The sequence below is a fragment of the Magallana gigas genome, chromosome 5, assembly GCF_963853765.1.
Source record: "Magallana gigas chromosome 5, xbMagGiga1.1, whole genome shotgun sequence".
Classification (NCBI taxonomy): Eukaryota; Metazoa; Mollusca; class Bivalvia; order Ostreida; family Ostreidae; genus Magallana; species Magallana gigas.
This window is the reverse complement of record NC_088857.1, coordinates 15,185,528-15,201,053: the sequence shown is the minus strand read 5'-3', so window position 1 is coordinate 15,201,053 and position 15,526 is coordinate 15,185,528. Positions and strand designations below refer to the sequence as shown.

The following is a 15,526-nucleotide window of genomic DNA, read 5'->3' as shown; positions in this document are numbered from 1 at the left end:
GTAATACTATTTTCACTTTTGATAAATTTCAAAATACATGCAGAAATAATTGTTATTCCTTAATGGGGGGGGGGGGGGGGGGCGTTTTTTGTACAAAGGCTCCATGACTAATATCCCACATTTATGTACTGGTACTGTACCAGTACATTATTGTCAAAATTTGATGTTAAGAAAATCTTTTAACTCTTAACATCTCCAAAAATTCACTTCCATTTGTTGATATAGTATATAAAAAAATTATGTATGTTTTATACATGTATACTATTTCAACTTATGAAAAACCATCTGTCGCCATTCCTGTTTCATTATAATAACGTCATTTCCAATGCTGTTTTACGGTTCGCGCAAGGACATGATTCCTACGATGGACTTGTTCGATGTGGTGTCATGTGCTTAAATTCAGTTTTTATGATTGCTCCCGTAGGAGCGTTCAAAAATTGCGCTAGCGGCCATGTTTCAGGCCACTGCGCGGGGTATTGGGTATAGTTTTCAACTAGCAATAACCACGCCTCGGATTAACCTCATCGGCTATGGTACCGCCACTGCGCAAAGCTACCGAGTATTGGTTTAATACGTAATATGTAGTATCCAGCCATTTACCTGAGATGATTTTTTCAAGACTAATTTTCAAAATTTCGTGTTTATTGTTTAAATTTTTTGATAAGTTATCGTTTATTTTCAAAATAAATACAATTATTTTATTTTATTGTAAATAATTAAAACTAAAGAAATACATATTTGTGTAATTACATAAAGATTTTTAATTATTATACGCATACCTTTCTAAGGGAAATAACACACTCTGGCGTGTACATATTAATGGAGTGAATGTACATTGTACTCTACATACGAGTTGTCTTTCCTGAGAAAGCAGACAGTATGACATAACTGGTACATATACACGTACACACATTTAATTTTAATGTATATAATAAAGTACTATATAGAATGTGTATCTTTTTTATTTCTTAACATATATTTTAATTTGTGTGTTTTTGAACAATGGGTTTTTAGGAGAAGTCTAAAGTGGTAGTATTTCATGCAAACAACTATTTCCACATTTGCGGGGGGGGGGGGGGGGGGTTGTTTGTTTTTTTACTGTTTTTTAATGACTGACAAATAAGCAAAAAGCTTCTTGCCAAAACAAGATTTAACGTATTGTTCTATTGATACCAGAGACATAAATAACAGAGATTGGCAACTCCGCCATTAGCATGTTCTGTTGTTGAAAAATGGTACGGGACCAACCTTACTTTGAGAACTACATAAAAAGTGTGCATATAGGTTTTAGACATTTTGAAATGTACGTCTTAAATTGAAACAAATACCCACGCAAAAAATAATTAGAATGTATTGTATACATGTACAAGACATGGTCAATCATATGTCTCCTGAATACTTAGGAACAAAGAAACTATTATGATCACATTTTATTTTTCAGGGGGGAAGGGGGGGGGGGGTGTCGATACATGTACCAACCCATCTTAATTTTCCTTCGGACCTGCTGTAACAGGATAGAGACTGTCTCCATATTTATTGGTACATACAAGGATAACTCCAGAGCAGTAAACCTTTGCATTTGCTGAGAAAAACAAAGAGATCTACATTTCTCTTTGAGCTAGCTGATATTTTAGAGAATTGCAATGTATATTTCAATTTTAATTCCTACTAGCATTACATTGTGCATAATGATCAATGACATCTGAATTTTTGTTTATTTCATTGTATATGTACTGGATTTAATTAATTATATTAACAAAATTGTGATACACAAATAATTTTACAATTCCATAGCTTGTGTTTACAAGATTTTGACATTTTTTTTCAGCTTCACATCAAATTTCGTGATGGAATCAACCTTTAAAACATAACATTTTAAACATTAAAAATGTGTCAAGTCCACAATGCATACAACAGTACATGTATAGAACTCAACTGTATGCTAAATTTATCTTATCTCATTATATCAAATAATTAATGAAATCATGAATTTCAAAGGTGGTGCGTAAAAATAACATACTTGTTTTTTATTCTCCAATTTTGATTTTTTTTTCTATAACATTCTGAAATCTCATTGCTGTGACAACCTATGATTTTGTGTGCCTCGATTTAAATAAATTTGAATCTCTTAACATATAATTAATCATTCATATGTAACATATTAGTATCCCTTCTTAAACCCATCATTGGTTATGTGAAAAAATATATCAGATATTTTAAAAAATAATATATATCAAGGCATATAGGTTTCATAAATTTAATGAAAACTTCAATAAAGTTAAAATCATCCTGCAAACATAGAGGTTGTCATACAAATACCAGTACAGTACATGCAGTAGTAAAGTACATGTACTATATCTTATTTTTAAAACAAGCAATCTTTTTGTTTCTGTGAATAAGATGTTTCTCAACAAGGATTTGAAACTTGCTTTGCAGGAATATGCAACTTGCATATGTGCTTTGCAATAGATTTAATGCTTCCTTAAGAAAATTCATTGATAAAGCAATAAAATTGTACAAGAACAGTTGGGCACCAGAACAAAAACAAAAATATTATACACAGTTACACTGACAAGACAGGAGAGATGCATTGATACAATTTCAAGTAAAAGTTTATTTTTTAATAAATCTTTTATACACAATCCAAATTAAAAGAAAAAAATGTTGTTTTAAAGTACATGTTAATACAATAAATAAATTACAACACATCTAAAATAACATATTTTAATTCTCTGAGCCAAGCCTCTCTAACTGCTTCAAAAATTGTGTAGCACTGGTTAAGTCACTGCAACCATACACCACTTTACGTGGTGCCCCTGCATTTGACTTGTTTTTAGCATAGTCCACAAGATTCTGATATTCAATGTAGTTGCCTCCCCCCACCATGAACACATAAGCTTCCTGGAATGGAGACTTGTTCCTGGGAATACCCGAAGAGTCTGAGCGCAGGAGTTTGGGATCAAAGTAACGGAAATCATCCACATCCTGTAGTGATTTCATGTCCATTAGAGCATCTACCACTCGAGTTGCCGGTAGGTTATGTTTCTTGATGACCAAATTTTTCACTCCCTCCATCAAGAATTGGGAGCCCTGGTTCATCAGTTTGGAGAACATTCCCACCGTTTTGGTTCCACCTCCCGCATACTGGCTCGGAGCTGCGGTCATTTTGGTATAAGCCTTCCACTTGCGGATGTAGCTGAGAGCAGATGTGTCACAGTTGGCGCCAGTTAAAGCAATCAAATATTGGTCAATCTCGGCATCGGACATGGGTGGTCCGCACAGCAAAGCGATGATGAACAATCTGACTTTGTCTTGTGGTGTCCCACACTCGTGGTCGTTTATCATATCCATCAATGATTGATCCAAGACAGATTTCCCCATCAGCTTTTCTTCAGTTTCAAAATAGACATCTAGTTTCCTGGCCTTGATCTGCTCTAGGAGAGCCGTAGCGATGTTGGTGTGCTGGTCAATGAGGCGTTTTCTCTCTAGTAGCTCTGGCAGAGAGCTCACAGTTGATGTGAGTTTTGCTGTATGGTCAGACAACATGCTTATTGCTGATTCATCCTCTCCCTCAATTCCCATGGCTGCTTTTAGCTTCTTCACTTCACCCTCCTGAGTCCTGTAATTTGAAAATTCAGTTCTTTACTTTTTTATTTCTTTTACTTAATATAAAAAATAAATTATGTGTAGATCAAGTGCGGTACTGATTTCTCTGAGAAGTAAATTAATAAGAATTAAATGCATGTAACATTATACAATTCAATAAAAGAAATCGAACTCATAATGAACATGCAATCCCTTGATATCTTTGAGCAAATACATACTTTTTCTGATGGCATTTTTATGAAATCCAAATGTTCTTTATAATAAATGTTTTAATATCATTTTCACATTAGAGAAAACTTTTATCACACTAGAACATTTTTCAAGAAATAACACAATAAAGTGATTAAAATAAGAAAATCATATCTCTTTTAAGATCTTCATGTTCAAATAAGCTACCTGTAAGAATCTAATTCCACTTGGACAGCTTCTGCCACAGCTGGGAAGGGGCTTCCTTTCTGTGCCTGCCAGAATTTGTCAAATGGCTGCAAGTCATATGTTTTCTTCTTCTTGACAACTCCACCTGCAGGTGTTCTAGACTCAACAGATTCTTCAATATCCACTCTGTAAAAATAATAATTTTTATGAAACAAAATTAGTGAAAGTAGAGTTAGATTTTATTTTAGATAACATTTCCAGGTAAGAACAATTTTACAGGTAGGTCACTCTGTAAAATTTAAATTTCATACAGCTCTTGTATATATCAATAATATATCCATTTATTTATTGATTTTCATAAGTTTCTGTTACCTATTTAACTGAAGATCAAACACATCATGACTAAGAGCCTGATATGTCCAGGTATGATGAAGCATGGTGGCTAAATCTAAATTACGATCCAAGAGAACAAGCAATGGTCGCTGAAATGAAAACTGTCCGGCTTGAATATTGTCACTGGTGAAAAAACTACTTCTGGCATCTCGGATGTTCTCTCGGAGCTTTTTGTCCAACTTCTCTGCCACCATCTCTGCCGCATTGCCTCTTGGGCACCGAATGATAGGAACAGTTCCCAAGGTAACAAACACTGAAAACAAGCTGTCAACCACTGTATCCATGATGTGTTCTATTTCTGTGTCCTTCACATCGCCTTTGTTCAGGGCATAGTACGATATACTGTCTCTGTCTTGGTGACGGAGAGTGAACATGTCGTCTTCGAGAGAAATAAAATTCAGATATTGGTCAAACACTTTGGAAACTTGACTTACACAGTTACTGTGAATGGCAGCACTGGCGATTTCTTCCAGTCTTTGGCGAGATATGGCCGAGATAAAGTTAAGGTAGTATGTCTCGTACAACTGACTCTGGAAATCTTGGCCGATCCGACGAATATTGTCGTCTGTAGGCATAACAAAGTAAATAGCCGGTACGTCTGGTATAGGGTCGCGTTCCGAGTGTAATTTCAGATGAAGTGTTACACCCATGTCTCGTAGTTCTTTCACCGTTAAAAGTGGTGAAATGATATCCTGTCCAAATCTGTCGTATACCAGTACTTTCCATTGTGGTTCTGTGGTGGTAGCTTTTGTGGCAGGGACGTTAAAATTTAACATACGTTTCAGAGCTAAAATTTGTTTCTCTCGTAAGGAGGACGCCATCTTGAATAACAGCGCCGTCTGTCAGGCGACGTGGCGATTTTGACGCAAAGCTCAGGAAAGACAACCCAAGTCTTACTGCAGTTATGACCCTTAGACTCATGACCAGCTAATGACATTGCCTCAGGCAATAATTAATAATATAACAAATCAAAACATATATGCTTATAATACATCTCTTTATTGAAATATAATTCATATATTATGCATAATCTGGATGTGCTGATGAAAGCGCCTCATGCAGAAATTATTCAGAGAGAAAAAAAATAAAATAATAAAAATCACAACACGAAAATAATCACAAGTGAGTGCAAAATCCTAATTCATAAAACAGATAGACAACCTCTGTAAAAAAAACATGTATTTCTTACTGCATTTTAGGTATCTCTAAATTAAAGATTAACAATTTTTTCTCATAAGAGTCACTCATACATTTCATACATTTGTGGGTTCCCCCCCCCCCCCATTTAATGCATTTTAATATCAACAAATTGTACAATAGTTAACAACAGAAGATTTTTTACATTAAATGATACAAGTATATAATGAAGCAAGTACTGCATGATTTTAACTGATTCTCCTTAGTGACATTCAAATCATTTAAAATGCAGAAGAGGTCTTAAATTAACAACAAAAATTCTTAAAGTATGTACATACATGTAAATCCAGTTTAGACCAAAACGTATTCTGTGTCTATGGTAAAGTAAGTAAACCAACATCTTCGAGGAAAAAAGAAAAAATAACAATATACTGGCATATATTCATTTACCAAATTAAAAAATATTCTTTCAAAAAATAATATTGGAAAAGGGACATCTCACTTACTCGAGTTCTCATTATATTGTATAAGAAGATATGTCAGAACCAATTTTAATATATAAACATTTAAAAACATTTACAAAGTTTTTCAAAAGATACAGCTGCAAAAAATATTTTCATGGAGTGTGAATTAATTATAAATCAACACTGAATGTCAGATCTCATTTTAGTTTGAGATTCTTGATTTGCCTCCTCAATTTTATTTCATTATGATTTTTTTTAAAACAAAAGGATGAATTGTTTATTAGCAATCAAAAGATTTTTCAACAGAATTTAAAGGTTCAATCCATCACATTTCAAACATGTTTCACCTCATAAATCTATGCATTGCATCCCTCTTATTATACACTTATATGGTATGTTTTATTCCTTTGGTCAAAGCAAATCTGAAATGCATTCTGGGATTTATACACATACATATTGCACTAAATTTTCAACAAGCACATGTATTCTTCAGTTATGAGAACAAAAAAAAAATTACAAACTTGACAAATGGATGTTTATCCTAATATAGCTGTACACTCCAGGCTTGTATTGTTAGAGTTATAAGAATAGTACATGAGATGATATACACACTAAAACCTCCTTTGATTAATACAAGCATTATTCTAAACTGTTAGGCACTGATGTGTTTACATTAAGAAAATGGAAGACCTTACTTCGGATCATTATATGAAAACAGATTTAATGGTAGTCTTGGTTAATATATTTCCGAGTCATAAAATCTACGATTTCTATAGGAATATTAAGAATTAATGATCAGTAGCAGTAATGTTACAATGTTGTTTCTTCACACAAACTATCAAAATAATTGTCAATAATTTTCCATAAAACCATATACATGAAGTTCATCCCCCATATAATTAATATAAAATCTTGTGAAAATCAATCCACATTTACTGTTTCTAAGCTGCATAATCCTGACATCAATACCATCTTTATTTATTCAACACTTCCTTGCATTGTTTATAAAATACTCTTCCACACACATGTCTTCTTTATTGTATTCCTTATATTGAACTACTCTCTTAAACTAAACATAAAGTGATATTTGGGGTGAACATCAAAGACAAGAAACAAAATAACAAAAATTCTCTCCAGGATAAAATGTTATAACACAACATTTGTACATAAAATGAAATACTTGTGGCTATGCCAAACTTTCTGCTGGCCCTATCTGACTAAGAGCCAACATTAGAATGTCTCGTTTCTCTTTGAACACCCTCAGTTCTCTTCCAGCAAGTCTAGCACTCTCTAGTTCACGTTCAGCTATTTGAAGTTCATGTTTGATAATTCCTCCTGTTTCCTGTTCACGGGCAATCCAATCTAGAGCCATCTGTGACCTCATGTCATCGTCAAGGGAACGGTGCGAATAATGAGCCAGCACTTCCTGTCGAGAACAGTTTCTGTCACGCATGGCTTTTAAGCTGCCGTTCCAATGAAGGAGCTGAAAGACTGTCATAAGTTCTTGAAACTCAAGCATTGTTCTTCCTTTGTTGGCCTCTAACATAAAACGAAATGCTCCTATACCAGTAGCAGGATTATCCGCATCAGCTAAATTCCCCTGAAACATGATAAGGAGAAATTCTTGTTACAACATTCTACCATATAAAAATATGTTACAATATGTTATATTTTTTTCTAACTAAACTTATATGAAAAGTGTATTCTCTGTCTGAATCATTAATTAACTTGTCTAATCATACCAGAGCATGCATTTACTGTAATTATAACTGTTTATCAAACATACTTTTCAAAGAATTAAATTCACTTTTATTATTAGCTTCTGCAAATATTTTCAAGAGTTGACATGCTCCAAATAATTTACCTGGAAAGACCCTGCAGCATCTCGTACTGCCCTCTCAATAAACTCATCCGAGATCTTCCGAGAGGGGTGCTCGTTGAATACGGAATTCATTAAGGCAATTTTAGCTGCACTACGCCTTGCCTCAGCTTTTGTTGGACAGTGCTGAAAAATGGAAAAGCTCAGTCAATTTTCTTTATGAAACAAAACAAGCATTTTAAATAGAACAGCGATATGTTACCAAACAAAGAACAAAAAAACTTTGTAAAATGTTCTAGCCGAGGCTTTAACTTTTCAATGAGTGAAAGAAAATTAAAACAGATTTTCTGTTCTGTAAAGTATTACACAAAGATAAATCTCTATCAAACTTTACTTGAAGATAATTTTCTAAAACCTTTCATCAAAAATGTCTTGTTTAGTAATTTTCTTAAACACTTTGCAGAAAAAAATCCCAGATCTATCACATAGTACCTGAAAACTGCCAAAACAGCTTCCCCCGGGGAGGGAGACAAAGCACACATAGGGTGGGGAGTTTGAGGGCTGGGACTCGTACACCACCAGGGCTCCGTTCTTTAGATCCGCTCCCCGCTCCAGCTTCATCTGCCAGAATTCCTGCAGGGCCTCCACAACATTCACTGAAATAGACAGAGTGTTTGATTTTACACTAGAAGGCATAAAAACTGGCTAATAAATGCTGAACAAAAATGTTGTCATAACATTGAGATTACACTAAGGCCTTTTTCAAGATTTTAAAAATAGGGAATAAAATTAAGACACTGAAATTATGGAAAAGATATTTTCAAGTTTCTTTTATCATGTAGGACATTGTTTACATAAGTATTTTGAGTTCATTTGAAAAACATTTTAAAATTCTAATTAACAAATACGTGTACATGTGCACGTATTCCATGGAATTGCATAGCAGTTTAGAACTTTATGACAGAATGCTTTGAAACATTTCTTTAATGCTTCAATGGTAAACCTCGATCGGAGTCCATCCCTTATTTCCCTTGTGACTTTCCCATATTCTTTGAAGAATAGAGCTTATTTTATTAATAATATTTAAATGAATGCTTAAATAATAATAATTCAGTGAATTTTTGTATTAAAAATTAAGTCATAATTATATGAAATGCACTTTGCATTTCATTTGAAAATGAAATGTCAAAGCTATTACATATATAATAACATCAATAGTGCAGTTATAATTGCAGTATACTGGTAATGACTTCTTTTGATGTAAAACATTCTCTTGTGAAAATTTCTTTGCCCATCTTTCAATACATTTATTTCTCAATGACATCATGTCTGGTTTGACAATTAGATCACCCAAGTTAAGTCATGCGGACTAATCTCCGTCATAATGGCTGCTTTAAAAACCTGCACTAGAAACTTATATATGCGGGAGAATTTCCTGCATTCCTTGACAAATGTCTTTAGAAATCACCTTGAAAAGATGCACCCAAGGATAACAGAGTTTAAAGGCAGGCGAAATCCCCAGTGATTCTGTGATAACCGACTGCTGTATTGAATGAACTGGCAATTGATAGTGGTTTCCCCCTAAAGGATAGCTTTAATAACATGATAACAGTTCATTTATGAAATGAAATATTGGGTAAAGATGACAAATAAATCCTGAATGGCATCAATCTAATGGACATCTAGTTGAGTCCTAATGCAGGATGTCGTCCAACGGACTGAAAATTTTGTTTTACGACCTTTAATATATGGACAGTGGAATAATCTTGTGACCACATCTGTTTATCTACATTTCATCTCATTACTATACATGTGTTTGCCTAACTATTGATTAAAAGATATTGCAGATAAACAAATGTTTTATTTTAGGTCAATTTTAAAGAGTAGGAAGCAAATGACTAAATACAGTGATCCAGCTGATATCTGTAGATACAATCTATTGAAAAATCACTTGAATTGCCCCAAGTGAATAGCATATGTAAGGCCATCATTCTGATTCATTCATGATACCCCAGTGGGTTTTTTTTCACCAATTTAGGACTTGAGGCTGGGGCCCTTTCAATTGGGAAAAATAGCACAACAAAACAGGAACATTGGAAAAATTCATTTTTATTTGTACGATTGTAATGAAATTTATGATTTCTGTCATTTATTCAAATACTAATTAAAGTACAATGATTCTTTTTCTAGAGTTTTTGAAATTATTTATCACCAGGTATTCTGTTCAGTCTTTCTTGAAAATTTTGCAAACTCTATATCCATTAGTTTGAGAGAAAAAATAATTGTGGCCAATGCCCATGTTAGAAAAATTTGTGGAATTGACTTCATCGTACCTATAATTTAACCCTATCTTATTTTTAATTTAAAGTAACTCAATGAGAGAGAGACAGAGAAAAAGGTGCAAAGGTTTTGATAACTTTTTATTTAAAGGGGGGGGGGGGGGGGGGGAGGAGGGTGTCTGCAGACAAATGAAGATTATTGTTCAAGCACATAAAACATGATTTGCCATCTGACCTTTATTTTATGCTGCTACATTTAAGTATAACTGAATGTAAACAGGTAATTTACTAGTGATTTAAGGAGAGTGATTGAATGTTTAATATTGTAGATGAAAAGCCATTGCTTTCTTAAATTCACTTCTGCAGATTAAGTGACCCAGATAATTCACACTCTTGACCCTCTAATCCACTAACACCAACCTTCATTATTTGATGTCTTCTGTATCAATATCAATATTGAGTGAAAAGTTATAAAACCCTCAAACCCTCCCAAAATTGAAACTCCCATGAATCAGGGCTTCTGCAAACACCCCCCTTCAACCAGTCACAAATGTGTGTCAACAAGGAGGGGGGATTATAAATACATGAGGCCCTGGATTATCAGGAAACGGCCTTTTCTTCTTGTCCCTGCCTTTGTCTTGCATTGTGACATGGGGGTAAACAAAATCAACTGGTCATTTATGTGTCCTTAATCCGCGGCTTTCAAGCCTGATTGGACTTTAATTCACCATGTTTATCTTTATTTGTAACACCAAGCTACCTGTGAGAAGGGTCTCTTAACATTTAAAGAGAGCGCTTGTTGCGAGAATTTCTTCTTTTTTTATATAATCACCCATTTATGAGTATTTGATGTCCTCTCAAACAAAAAAAGGTTGTATTGATCCCTTTGTTTGAAGTTGAAATTGTTTAAATTTCAGGTTCTGAAGATGAAAATTGATTCTTTATAACAATTTGTTGTTTCAGGTTCTAGGAACCCTGCCAAATCAGTCTCTAACTTTTTTACATTGAAAAGAAAACAAAATTAAGTCAAATGCCTTCACGCATATTAAGGATATTTGCCCTCTTATTCTTATCACTTTCCCTCTAATAAATGGGCAGTAAACGAGACATTTATTACTTCAAATGTGACGATAAAACATGATAGGGGGGAAATGTCTCCATGTACATGAGACATAGAGTCCCTATTAAGTAGAATACAACAAAACTATACATTTACATATGCATGTATACCCGAACATCCACATGTTACATTTACATGTTAAGATAGCTTTCAGTAATATAAACTCCATTGAAATCATGTCTGCAGTTGACCAGACTAAACATACAGTTCAGGATCTCCCAACTTACATTATAAAAATACCAATGTGCATATTCGAGCCTGTAATCCCATTGCCTATTAAACTCATTTCAAATTCAAATCAAGCTAGTACATGTAGATTCAAGTTAATCAATCTTGGAAGCTTGAATTATTTGTTTAGTCTCCATGTCGGGCAGCAGTCTAAGTATTTGTTGGAATTCATATTCACAAATCTATTAGAATTTTTTTTTTTTTTTTTTTTTTGGGGGGGGGGTTAAAGGAATAAATTGTATCAATAAACATGTCTGTTTTATCTGGTTTAGCTATTACCATGATTGTAATTAGTACCAGCAATAAAAAATGCACAGAATAATCTAGTATTGATGTACCAGTAAGTGGTATACCTGTGATCAAAATTGCACAAATTAAAGATAATATCTATAGGCTAGACCAAATTTCTTTTTTAAAAAAATCAGCAAAAATTGCTATTGAACTAAAACCAGTGTATGCCATTAAAAGAATGCATATATACCGGTAGTATGGAAAATATCTTTTTGCTGTTGCCAACAAGCCTGTTGGGATAATTTTGAGTAAAAGGACCATATATCTTTTCTTTTCAATAAAAATCAGTGAAAAAAAAAAAGCTACATGTATTAGATTAAATGGACGAGTTGGTAAATGCAAGTATTATATGTCATCAGTGCATGCATTTAATCAACTCAGGTATTTATATACCTGGCACAAAAGACACCATTATTGTATCAAAGTCTGTACTGTTTGGTTACATAAGATAAGAGAAACCTTGATTTTTTTTCCCCGTCTTACCAAACCAGGCCCCACTACCTAGAGGTAAATGGAGTACATTTTCTCTTCACCTGTTCTATGAATCAGGTGCAATTTTACCTGTATCTACCTGGTCCCCAATTCATCAAAAATGATAATCAGATATGAAATTTTGATGAATACAAAGAAGCTATCTATTGAAGCTTGCCCCCTGAACAATACAACACACCTATTTTAATGATAAGTTCCATTCCTGTGTGGATTGAAAAGAATTGTCTTTCAATTGATATAAAATTTACAGGTATGAATTTGTGTGTGTTGTGCTTTAGCATTATCAACAAGGTGATAGATCAAGCTAAGTGCCTTACTGTAACAGGTGCTGAAATACACATAACATGTACTTGACTTTATAATGATGGCTTTGGCACATTTTCAATCATACATGTATAGTGAAGCCTATCATTATCAATGATATTGAAAGAGAGATAGAGGCTTTTTACAATATAAATGACATTGTAGGTGTTTATGAATAGGAAATTGGGATGGTTCATAACATGCATTGAAATATCAACATTTCTATCTGAATCTCAGCAACATTAATCACAAATAGCCTCCAGAGATCATTTTATTTGATTTTCTACAGTTAATGCATAAAAAATCAAGCAGACGTGTGATCGCATTTCTCATTTCTCGCAGCCTCATAAAAAAAAAATGCACTATTATGAAATTTATCACCTACGGGGAATCATATTCATTACTCATGTTTTATGGTAAATCTTACTAACAAGGTTTTCCATTTGTTAATGAAAAAGTTGATTAAAGCCCAGCTACCAAGTACCAAGTGATGGTTTCCAGGAATATTAAAGGCAATGCTTTAAAAAACCTTTTGCCTTTGGCATGGTTTGTCAGGATTGAACAATGAAACCATACATGGCTGACGAAAAACTGCATGACGAAGAAATTCTTATTTACTACATGTATATAAAGTAATTACCCCGTCCGTATCCATGAGAATGCTTAGCAAAGCTATTGACCACAGCATCCACTGCTTCCTTGAGAACAGTCTTGGCTTTGGCGTCTGACATTGAAGCTCCAGGCTGCTGAGACACAGACATCCCAGCTGCAGCAGCTGCCATGATTTGTGAGGGAAGGGGTCGGTTCATCTCAGCGTACATTGTTGGGGACATCGGAGAGGAAGCTTGGCGGGGTGCTGGGACAGGCTTACCGTGCCCACCCATACCTGGGTGTCCCTTATACATGGCCATTCTGAAATCATGAAACTTACAGATTAATTTTTTAACACTGTTTGAAAAGAATTCTATAAAGGACAGTTTGGACCCAATCTCTCAATTTAGCTCCATATTATACTTTAATTTAGCTAATATAATTTCATTACGGATATTTCAAATAGTTCGATATACAAGTACAAGAGAATATTTCAATGCTTGGTTTTTAAGGATTTAACTGTTAAAGCTACGGAGATCATTATGTAAACAGCTGCATTGAGATAAAAACTATGAACATCTTCATAGAAAGTAAATAAAAAAATCAACATAATTTCTTTTAATGAAAAATATCATGAATATAGCTGATTACTAATCCACATGATTCAGTGAATTCACTACCCTGATCTGTAAACAAAATGGAGAATGCAAACATCGAAACAATCTAAGGATCTTACCTGTCAATTTTTTGTTTTCATCACGGTTGCGGATAAAATATATCCCAGTAAATAAGTTCAACAGATACCAATCCTTCCCACGGATTCTTACATAGTCGATATACACCAATCAATAATTCATGCGACACTAAAATTACTGATAACTATTTGAAGAATTTCACTTTCATGTTGATCCAAATCTAATCTCCTTCATTGGTAAACTGCCGAGGCATTCCAAATTAAAAATTCACGGTCCATGAGTTTTCGTCTCCCTATCGTTTCGCACCGAATTTAGTTCCTCAAAACGCCAAAGAAGCAAAATTCATATTATTATAAATAAGTATTTGTTTTATATTGAAAGTTGAAGTTAATGGAAGACTAGAATTAAGCAGGTCATATTTAACAGATATCAGGTTTGGATTTGGGTATCATAGATTCTCTTTTGAGAAGTGGACAGGCATATAGCCGCTATGTTCAACAGATTTTGCGATTGATTTTTTCCTTCTTTTTTGATTAGATATATTTAATCTGCTTCGTTAAAATATTTAATACTGCCGGATTATTATGACGGTGCCAGTGTGACTTTTTCCCCACCCGTCTATAAATCTTTTTTTACGCCGTGTCTCTGTCTCACCTGTCAGGTGAGATATTTATCTTTATAAAATACATATGATAAAAAATAACAATTCCTCCTCACAGGAAAAAATCTAATTCCCAGAGGACATTAAAAAATTTAATCAGGAATTTCCATTAGAAATAATTTTCCTACTGATTTTCAAATCCAATATGGAATCTCTGTTAGAATTTTATAGGGATTGATTTCCAGTATGAAAAAATGAAGAGAAAATTATTCTTCCTTTTGAGTATTTTCTTCTATCTCACCTGTCAGGTGAGACACACCCTGGGTCTAGACATTAATGATCCTGCGGAAACTGCACCTATATGGCTGCTTTTCTTAAAATTGTGTTTTATTAATTTATATTTTCGAGGATTGTTTAATTCGTTACTGATCGAATCTGTAGCTACATTTTTTACATAGAGGGAGCCTGGGTTGAGGCCGGACTTTCGAAACGATAGACTACAAGTAATTTTTTTCGGCTGTCCATTCAGTAGCTGCATTAAGCATACCAGGCACGAAGCAAGCATTATTTCTGAAATTTACATATAGAAAATTTAATTAACATAAACAAAGTTACCCCCTTCCGTCCTACTTTAGAAGAGCATTAAAAACATGAAATTAAATTCACAATGAAATTGAAGATAGAGTAGGTATACGCTGTCCTCCTCCTCCATGGGTTAGTATTTTTACTTCCAAAAACGATGCTACGTGCCTGAATCGATGGTAAAGGTAAATTTACATACTTTTACTCAATTAGATATTCAAATGAATAATTAATATATATAATTAAACTAAAATATATAGATTCCGAAATTTTTTTTTAAAACAGACAATAAAATGCTTTCTTTGGATTTTCATGAAGTGGGCTTTGTATGCCGAGAAAAATACTTGCATATAATCAGTTTTTCTGCAATGCCCGCTACCTTACACTAAAATGACCCACCAAAGAAAACGATAACCACTGATTGAAAAAACTTTTCTTACGAAATTTCGCTCAGTGGTGTAAATATATATAAGAAGCATAATTGATTGCTTGGTTGGCCTTTCCGACATGCGCTACTTCGATATTCTAATGAATATTCATTCTAATCAAT

At 33.8% G+C, this 15,526-nt stretch overlaps 2 protein-coding genes and 1 non-coding gene across 3 annotated transcripts; all 3 read right to left on the bottom strand.

Moving 5' to 3' along the window:
* Window positions 1-415: 415 nt before the first annotated feature.
* LOC117686691 (U4 spliceosomal RNA) lies at window positions 416-554 on the bottom strand. The gene has a single exon (XR_004599792.1). It is a non-coding gene; the product is annotated as a U4 spliceosomal RNA (small nuclear RNA).
* Window positions 555-2,241: 1,687 nt separating this feature from the next.
* On the bottom strand, window positions 2,242-5,228 carry LOC105319552 (sec1 family domain-containing protein 1). The gene is made up of 3 exons (XM_011417143.4): window positions 4,354-5,228; window positions 4,003-4,167; window positions 2,242-3,619 (listed from the first exon to the last, which is right to left on the bottom strand). The coding sequence occupies exons 1-3, from the start codon at window positions 5,193-5,195 to the stop codon at window positions 2,725-2,727; spliced, it is 1,902 nt and encodes a 633-aa protein (XP_011415445.2). The 5' UTR covers window positions 5,196-5,228; the 3' UTR covers window positions 2,242-2,724.
* A 126-nt stretch (window positions 5,229-5,354) lies between these two features.
* Window positions 5,355-14,046, bottom strand: LOC105319553 (protein limb expression 1 homolog). Its single transcript, XM_034472162.2, has 5 exons — window positions 13,835-14,046; window positions 13,148-13,419; window positions 8,287-8,450; window positions 7,840-7,980; window positions 5,355-7,575 (listed from the first exon to the last, which is right to left on the bottom strand). The coding sequence occupies exons 2-5, from the start codon at window positions 13,416-13,418 to the stop codon at window positions 7,162-7,164; spliced, it is 990 nt and encodes a 329-aa protein (XP_034328053.1). The 5' UTR covers window position 13,419; window positions 13,835-14,046; the 3' UTR covers window positions 5,355-7,161.
* Between the last annotated feature and the right edge of the window lie 1,480 nt (window positions 14,047-15,526).

Bases quoted from the DNA above. Each gene is read 5' to 3' on its own strand.
- LOC105319552 (XM_011417143.4), bottom strand. From the start codon at position 5,195: ATGGCGTCCTCCTTACGAGAGAAACAAATTTTAGCTCTGAAACGTATG. The intron at 4,168-4,353 runs GTAACAGAAACT...TTATTTTTACAG, and splicing joins TTTGATCTTCAGTTAAATAG to AGTGGATATTGAAGAATCTG. The intron at 3,620-4,002 runs GTAGCTTATTTG...TTCAAATTACAG, and splicing joins GTGGAATTAGATTCTTACAG to GACTCAGGAGGGTGAAGTGA.
- LOC105319553 (XM_034472162.2), bottom strand. From the start codon at position 13,418: ATGGCCATGTATAAGGGACACCCAGGTATGGGTGGGCACGGTAAGCCT. The intron at 8,451-13,147 runs GTAATTACTTTA...TGTCTATTTCAG, and splicing joins TTCTCATGGATACGGACGGG to TGAATGTTGTGGAGGCCCTG. The intron at 7,981-8,286 runs GTACTATGTGAT...TCCATTTTTCAG, and splicing joins GCTGTTTTGGCAGTTTTCAG to CACTGTCCAACAAAAGCTGA.